The sequence below is a fragment of the Macaca fascicularis genome, chromosome 1 (genome assembly GCF_037993035.2).
Source record: "Macaca fascicularis isolate 582-1 chromosome 1, T2T-MFA8v1.1".
Classification (NCBI taxonomy): Eukaryota; Metazoa; Chordata; class Mammalia; order Primates; family Cercopithecidae; genus Macaca; species Macaca fascicularis.
Genome location: NC_088375.1, coordinates 211033150 through 211042164, shown reverse-complemented (window position 1 = coordinate 211042164; position 9015 = coordinate 211033150). Strand labels below are relative to the sequence as shown.

General features: G+C 49.7%; 1 protein-coding gene across 2 annotated transcripts in view; it reads right to left on the bottom strand.

Annotated features, from left to right (window-relative positions):
* Positions 1–3697: 3697 nt before the first annotated feature.
* Positions 3698–9015, bottom strand: part of MYOM3 (myomesin 3) — a 59201-nt gene continuing 53883 nt past the window's right edge. For both annotated transcript variants that reach the window (XM_045378082.3, XM_045378084.3), the window contains exons 36-37: positions 6879–6934; positions 3698–5283 (exon numbers count right to left, since the gene is read on the bottom strand). In XM_045378082.3, the coding sequence (XP_045234017.2) occupies positions 5020–5283; positions 6879–6934 (320 nt within the window). In that variant the 3' untranslated portion in view covers positions 3698–5019. The remainder of the gene's footprint in view (positions 5284–6878; positions 6935–9015) is intronic.

Here is a 9015-nt window from a genome sequence, read left to right as displayed (position 1 = left end):
TGAGACAAGCCTGACCGACATGGAGAAACCCTGTCTCTACTAAAAATACAAAATGAGCCGGGGGTGGTGGCGCATGTTTGTAATCCCAGCTACTCAGGAGGGTGAGGCGGGAGAATCTCTTGAACTTGGGAGGTAGACGTTGTGGTGAACTGAGATCATGTCATTGCACTCTAGCCTGGGCAACAAGAGTGAAACTCCATTTCCAAAAAAAAAAAAAAAAAAAAAATGCATTAGGACAAGCACTGCATCCTGGTTGGGATGTGAAAGGTGACCCAACAGGTATGGAGGAGGAGTGGCTGGTGGCCAGTAGAGGGGAATCTGCCTGGCTGGCCAGCCTTCCTTCCAGCTGTATGCCCTGCCTAGGCTCTCTGGAAGAGTCCAGAATGTTGGGAGGTGCATGGAGAGTTTCTGAGAACGCTGGGATTGTCTGTGTCTCTTAGTCCATGCTGTGTTGCTATAACAGAATACCACAGACTGGGTTGGTTATTTATTTATTTATTTATTTATTTATTTATTTATTCATTTATTTACTTTGAGACAGAGTCTCACTCTGTTGTCCAGGCTGGAGTGCAGAGTGCAATGGTGCACTCTTGGCTCACTGCAACCTCCGCCTCCCAGGCTCAAGCAATTCTCCTGCGTCAGGCTCCCAAGTAGCTGGGATTACAGGTGTGTGCCAACACACCCAGCTAATTTTTGTATCTTTAGTGGAGAAGGGGTTTCACCACGTTGGCCAGGCTGGTCTTGAACTCCTGACCTCAAGTGATCTGCTTGCCTTGGTCTCCCAAAGTGCTGGGATTACAGGTGTGATCCACCGCACCTGGCCCAGACTGGGTGCTTTATAAAGAAATTTAAGGCCAGGCACGGTGGCTCATACCTGTAATCCCAGCACTTTGGGAGGCCGAGGTATGTGGATCATGAGGTCAGGATATTGAGACCATCCTGGCTAACATGGTGAAACCCTGTCTCTACTAAAAATACAAAAAATTAGCTGGGTGTGGTGGTGGGCGCCTGTGGTCCCAGCTACTCAGGAGGCTGAGGCAGGAGAATGGCATGAACTTGGGAGGCGGAGCTTGCAGTGAGCCGAGATCGCACCACTGCACTCCAGCCTGGGCAACAGAGCAAGACTCCGTCTCAAAAAAAAAAAACAAAAAAAAAAACAAGAAATTTAATTCTTGCAGTTCTGGAGGCTGGGAAGTCCAAGATTAAGGGAACATATCTGGCAAGGGTCCTTGTGCTGCATCATCCCATGGCAAAGGGCATCACATGGTGAGAGAGCGTGGAGGCAGGGGGAAAACTCATCCTTTTATCAGGAAACCGTGATAACTTACCCACTCACAAGAGCACTAACCCACTCGCATGATAATGATCCATCATGGATCAATAATTCATTCATGGCCAGGCATGGTGGCTCGTGCCTGTAATTCCAGCACTTTGGGAGGCCAAGGCAGGTGGATCACTTGAGGTCAGGAGTTCAAGACCAGCCTGACCAACATGGGGAAATCCTATCTCTACTAAAAATACAAATACTATCTGGGTGTGGTGGCAGATGCCTGTAATCCCAGCTACTTGGAAGGCTGAGGCAGGAGATTGCTTGAATCCGGAAGGTGGAGGTTGCAGTGAGCCGAGATCGTGCCACTGCACTCCAGCTTGGGTGACAGAGTGAGACACCTTGTCTCCAAAAAAAAAAAGGAAAAATTCAATCTTGAAGGCAGAGCCCTCATTACTTCATCATGTCTTATAAGAATCAACACTGTTGCACTGGGAATTAAGTTCTAACACATGAACTTTGGGGCACACATTCACATAGAGTGTTTGCCACTCCTCCCTCACCTCGCTGTCACATCACCAAAGGCCCATTTACAGCAGTGCCTTTTTATGCCATGCCTGCCTTTTAACAATGAATTACAAGGCATACTAAAAGGTAAAACACACAGATGAGATAGAGCAAACATTAAAACCAGACTGGGATATGCCAAGCATATGGAAATTATTAGGCCAGGATTTTTTTTTTTTTTTAATTTTTGAGATGGGGTTTCACTCTGTTGCCCAGGCTGGAAGTTCAGTGGTGCCATCACGACTCACTGCAGCCTCAACTTCCTGGGCCCAGGCAATTCTCCCACCTCAGCCTCCCAAGTATCTGAGACCACAGGCACATGCCACCATGCCTGGCTAGTTTTTCTTTATTATTTGTCGAGACAGGGTCTCGCCATGCTGCCCTGGCTGGTCTCAAACTCCTAGGCTAAAGTGATCCTCCTGTCTCGGCCTTCCAAAGCACTAGGATTATAGGCATGAGCCACCACACCCAGACAGACCAGGAATTAAAAAAAATTATGATTCATATGTTAAGGACTCCAGTGCACCAGACTAGGAACTGGCTTCTGCCCCCAAACTGGCTTGTCAGCAATCACAAAGCTTACAACATCTCCAGCCCCAAGAAGCACAGCTTGTAACTTCTTTTCTTTTTTTTTTTTTGAGACAGAGTCTCGCTCTGTTGCCCAGGCTGGAGTGCAGTGGTACAATCTCGGCTCACTGCAACCTCTGCCTTCTGGGTTCACACCATTCTCCTGCCTCAGCCTCCCGAGTAGCTGGGACTACAGGCGCCTGCCACCACGCCCGGCTAATTTTTTTGTATTTTTTAGTAGAGACGGGGTTTCACCATGTTAGTCAGGATGGTCTCAATCTCCTGACCTCGTGATCCGCCCGCCTCGGCTTCCCAAAGTGCTGGGATTACAGGCGTGAGCCACCGCGCCCAGCCTGCTCGTAGCTTCTTATAGTGCAACTGCAATTTGCACCAACAGGGATGCTCACGTCATGTTCCACCAAGGCCAACAGGATTTCCTATTTCATTGAAATTTGTGACATATTTTCATTGACACACCAAAGAAGCCAAGACTTTCCTCTGATGTTGGAAGTGTTAAGAGTGGGAAGATGGGCTAGGATGGTGTCTTTTTGTTTACTACATATTCATAGGAAGAGAAAAGCAAAAGAGGATGGAGTTCTGGGAAATAATAAAATAATCTGGCTGGGCAGGGTGGCTCATGCCTGTCATCACAGCACTTTGGGAGGCCAAGGCAGGTGGATCGCTTGAGCTCATGAGTTCAAGTAACATGGTGAAACTCCATATCCACAAAAAACACAAAAATTAGCCAGGCGTGGTGGTGTGTAGTGTCTGATACTTTGGAGGTTGAGGCGGGAGGATCACTCGAGCCTGGGAGGCAGAAGGTGCAGTGAGCAGAGGTGGTGGTACCGCACTCTAGCCTGGGCAATCGAGCCAGGCCTTGTCTCAGAAACAAAACAAAATAAAACAAAAACTTAGTGTCTATTGGAAGGAACCTCGAAATGATCTTCCAGCCTTCTGGTTTTACAGATGGGAAACTGAGGCCCAGAAAAGGAAAAGTGTTGTGCAGGATCACACAGCGAGTGGGTGGTAGAGGGATGCTTCAAACCAGTGGTGTTTGCCTCCAAGGTCTGCGTGATTCCCCAAACTCCAGTCAGGTCTCCCTGGTCCCCACTGCTCCCTGCAGAGGTCTCATCAAACGCCTGGCCTGCCTGCACCATACAGCCTGGTAGGTGAGCCGCTGGGGAAATACGTTACCCACCATGCCTTGATACGTGCAGAGGTGGGGGATGTAGGGGTGACTCACGTTATCCTTCAGTTCAGAAGTCATTTCAGAAATCAGAGGCAGATGTTACTTCGTGGTGTTGGAAGTACAGATTGTTTATTTTCTCCTCTATGATTTCCAGAGTTTTCCAAAATTTTACAACAAACATCTATAATTTTATGAACTCTCCCCATCTTATTTTTAAAAAGAAAGAAGTTGGGGGGCAGAGAAATGCCCAGCTCAGTACTGAGATCCATCAGGTGAGGCCAGTCGGTATCTGTCACACCAGGCAGAGGCCCCGTGCTGGAAGCCCTGGAGGTTACCGGCTCCAAGCCTGGTATCCAAGGCCACCTGGGCAGGCTCAGCCTCCTCCTTTCCTTTCCTTCCACCAGACCCTGCTCCTGAGATGTCCTTCTCCCATTACCACCACAAAACCGGACCAATTTTTCAGGGCCCAACACCAATTCTGCTAATTTTTTTGAGGGGGCTCAATCTTGACTCATCACAACCTCCACCTCCCAGGTTCAAGGGATTCTCCCACCTCGGCCTTCTGAATAGCAGGGATTACAGGCGCCTGCCACCACGCCCGGCTAATTTTTGTATTTTTAGTAGAGATGAGGTTTCGCCGTGTTGGCTAGGCTGGTCTTGAACTCCTGACCTCAGGCCCACCTTGACCTCCCAAAGTGCTGGAATTACAGGCATGAGCCACCTTGCCCAGCCTGGATGAAGGTGTTTTAAAAGCCCTACCTCCCCGTATTGGGACGACCCTCTGGTCTCCCTCCTTGGACCACTGGCAGCACTTTCCTTGGACCTGCTTTATAATCTTTACCATGTCCTGCTTTGTCCTGGAGTTGCTTGCGCCCAGGTCTGTTTCTCCCACTGGACTGAGGCCTCTTTGCAAGTGGAGCCTGCTTATCAGTTGCCTTTGTATTTCCAGCTCCATCCATAGCTTCCCACATGCTAGACTTCACATGAATGTCTGTTGAACTTAGGTGAATTGAAACTATGGGATCCTAAAAGAGGGGTGTGATGTATCAGTTTATGGCAGGGCTCATGACCCCTGGCACTTTTGACATCTGGGGTCGGATAATTCTACGTAGTGGGAGCTGCAGTGTTTAGCAGCGTACCTGACCTCTACCTATCAGATGCCAGTACTGTTAGATAGCCCCAGTGCATCCGGGTCTCCTACTCCAGGTCCAGGGTTCATCCCGCTCTCCTGGAGGCCACTCAGGACCCCAGAAAGATTTTTGCTTCTCCACTTTGGTGCATCCGCTCCACCCCCACCCCTCACATCCTGGGTTCTATCTTGTCCCCTTTCCTTCTGCCCCACCCCTGTAGCCTGTGCCAGGCTGTGACCCACTGATTGTCCCTACTGGTCCATGCAGACTAGACTCAGACTGTGCCCAGACACACGCTGTCACATGCTCTTCAGCTCCTTGGGCTCGTCCCCGTGCTTGAACACACTGATGGTGACCTGGCCTGTCTCGGAGCCATACTTGTTCTTGACAAAGACGCCGTAGCGGCCACTGTCATCACTGTTGACCTTCTCAATGGTGATGGTGACCTCTGACCCCCTCACTTCCATGCGGTATCGGTCAAGGAAGGTGACAGGCTGGTCATTCTTCAGCCAAGAGATTTCAGGGGTGGGGTCTCCTGAGATGACGCAAGTCAAGCACAGGGTCTGTTTGAAAAGACAGGAAGGGAACAGTTTCACCTGCTTATAACTTGAACTTAGCATTCACTTTCATGCCTCCAGAGAGCTCCCAGCTTAGGCTGCTCCCTGTGATAGCTCAGTACATGTGTTTTATTGTAATTTATAAAGGGGAGAGATTTTATTTTAACCCCACATCCTTCATCCTCAACCTTTTATTTTGAGATGGAGTCTCATTCCGTCACCCAGGCTGGAGTGCAGTGGCACGATCTCGGCTCACTGCAACCTTTGCTTCCCAGGGTCAAGCGATTCTCGTGCCTTAGCCTCCCGAGTAGCTGGGATTACAGATGCCCACCATCAAGCCCGGCTAATTTTTTTTTTTTTTTTTGAGACAGAGTTTCATCTTGTTGCCCAGGCTGGAGTGCAATGGCACGATCTCGGCTCACCGCAACCTCTGCCTCCCAGGTTCAAGTGATTCTCCTGCCTCAGCCTCCCTAGTAGCTGGGATTACAGGCGCCCACCACCAAGCCCGGCCAATTTTGTATTTTTAGTAGAAACGGGGTTTCTCCATGTTGGTCAGGCTGGTCTCAAACTCCTGACCTCAGGTGATCCGCCCGCCTTGGCCTCTCAAAGTGCTGGGATTACAGGCATGAGTCCCCGCGCCCGGCCATTTTTGTATTTTTAGTAGAGACAGGGTTTCGCCATGTTGGCCAGGCTGGTCTCAAACTCCTGACCTCAGGTGATCTGCCTGCCTCAGCCTCCCAAAGTGTTAGGATTACAGGCGTGAGCCACTGCGCCCGGCCCTTCTCAACCTTTCTTTAGGAATACTTACTCATTAGAATCTCAGACCATAATTACTCTGGCAATTCATCGGCCCCAGAACGGCCTTTGGTTTGTTTTATTGATTTTTGTAATATATATGTCACTATGATTTTATCATGCAAGCAAGATTATATTGCTTGAGTGCATAGATTTATGAATTAAAATAGAAAATTACTGGACAAGCTCTAGTGCAGAACACTATAATGTAATTATTAAACGCACAGGCTCTGGAGTTGGGCTTCCTGGGTGTGAATCTCACCTCTGCCCCTTCAAGCTGTGTGACCTTAGGTCTCTTAACCTGGGTTAAGGGACTCTGGGTTTCCTCAGCTATAAAGTATGATTAGTAATAAATAAAACCCTATTTCATGTGATTGCCTTGATGGTTAAATAAGCTAAAAAAGATAACATACATGGAATCGTGCCTGGCACAAAGTAAGCACCATCAACAAGTCAGCAATTGTTTTCAGGAACACTAGATTTGCATAAGTAAGTTCAATCCTAGACGGGCTTTTAGGAATCTCCCAGTAGACATTTCTTGGGGACACTGAAGTCCACAGGCAGAAGTCTAGGATGCCCAGGGCTGTCTAGACAGATGGAGTTAGAACTAGGTCAAGCACCCACTGTGGGCTGACACCAGGCCCAGTGGCTTTCCTTTTTACCACATGTAATCAGTGAGGTGTGGTCACTTCTTTGGCCACTCTTTGGCTTTGAATCCACAGCGCTGCATTGTTTTGTGATCTGTGGTGGATGCATGAAGGAACACAGAGTGGGACTGCTGGCTGTGGGCCGGGAAGGGTCAGTACCTTATCCTCCATGATCGTGGCCACATCCGGCAGACCCCTCACCACTTTGGCACGATCTGGAAGGGAAAAAACAGATCCTGGTGACGAATCATTCTCTGCCAGCCGCTTCCCAGAAGTTTCATAGAGTTGAGGTTTATTTTTAAGCAAGGCTTCTTTATTTTTCTTTTTCTATTTTCATTATTTTGGATGGAAATCTTTTTTAATTTTTATTTTCTTTTTTTTTTTTTTTTTTTTTGAGACGGAGTCTCGCTCTGTCACCCAGGCTGGAGTGCAGTGGCCGGATCTCAGCTCACTGCAAGCTCCGCCTCCCGGGTTTACGCCATTCTCCGGCCTCAGCCTCCCAAGTAGCTGGGACTACAGGCGCCCGCCACCTCGCCCGGCTAGTTTTTTGTATTTTTAGTAGAGACGGGGTTTCACTGTGTTAGCCAGGATGGTCTCGATCTCCTGACCTCGTGATCCGCCCGTCTCGGCCTCCCAAAGTGCTGGGATTACAGGCTTGAGCCACCGCGCCTGGCTGTATTTATATTTTTTGTATTTTTATATTTTTTATATTTTTGTAGAGACGGGGTTTCACCATGTTGCCCAGGCTGGTCTTGAACTCCTGGGCTCAAGCAATCCTCCTGCCTGGGCCTCCTAAAGTGCTGGGATTATAGGCATGAGCCGCCACACCTGACCTTGGATGGAAATCTCTAGAACTGTATTACATGCTTCCTTGTATTCGTAAGTAGAATATATGGGACGTAGTGTGTTTCTGACACTGATCTGAGGTCATTTGCTATGATTGGTGGTACCTGGAGGTGACCATGAGATGCTCCTGCCCTCAAGAATCAGGAAGAAGGTAAGTGGGACTACTCTGAGACTTCAACTGGCAAAATCCACACAATGGGTGTGACCAACAAGATCAGAGAAAGCGGGACAGAAGCTTTTGGGACACTTTGAACCGGATCAAGCAAAGGACCTGGTGGCCATTGTGGGTGACCAGGAAGAGTGTGGTCATCAACCACTAAGCAGAAACCTGATCTACTTCTCATGGTGGGAAGCTGTGGCAACAGCACGGGTGGTCAGCACGGCCTAGGCCAGAGATCAGGGATGTGCAAAGAGCCCGATGCGGATGGCATCTGTCCAGTGGGTGAAAAGGGAGCGGGACCCTGGATGGGGAGGGGAAGGCCCCACAGATGGATGCAGTTGTGGGCAGAAAGTGTCACCAGCCCTTCAGAGCTGGATGAAATGATCATTTCCTTCAGCTCTGATTCCACACACCCCAGCAATCCAGTATTGGTGAATTCAGCTTTCCTCTATTAGGGTCCTGCACGGGGCTTCTGTTCAGGATGCGGCATTCCACGATGGGCAGGGACATTCTCACTGGGTGAACGATTAGATTCGTGGTACAAGAGCCTCCTCCTGGCCTGAGGCTGGTCTTGGGCTGTGCTCCCTCCACCGAGGCACCCCTCAGCTCCCTGCAGGAGCTTCTCGCTGCATGGCCACTTATACCCCTCAATTGCCCCTTCCTGATAACAGCTATGAGCCTGAGGCCTGCACTTCTTGTCAAGTGGGGACGCTTGGGGACAGTGATGCCATGCAGAGCGAATTATCCCCTCCCACACATGGCCTCAAGCTGGCGGTGTGAGTTTTCTTGTCTGTTCTTAGAGCTGTGCTATCTCCTTCTATGACCACACCTGTGCTCTGCTGCCTGCCCAGGTCTCTCCCTCACTGAAATCCTTACTCCTCATCTGCTGGGCCAGTGAGAGCAGACAGCCAGACTCCCACCACCAGGCTGCTTAGAATTGGCTTGGCTTGGAGGGCTGATGAATGGGACAAGCTTGAGCTCATGGACTTGGTAGTGGCTCCCCCAGTGCCCCAGAGGCCGGGCTGTGTGCCTCTGGGTTTGGGGCTTCATTCTGGTTTCAATAAGACTCTAATGCCTCGAGAGCCATAGCTTCAGCTTTAAAGTCGCCCTGTCCCCACAGATCACTCAGGAAGGCCTGCCCAGCCTCATCCCTGTCTGTCCCCTCCTTTTTGGTCCCACCAATGTTGTCCATGTGCCTGTGAGAACCAGGCTCGCGCTGGGCGCTTCCACAACACAATCCCAGGTGTCCTTGGATTCTGTCTCTGTCCTGCCCAGGTCTTCCCTGCAGCT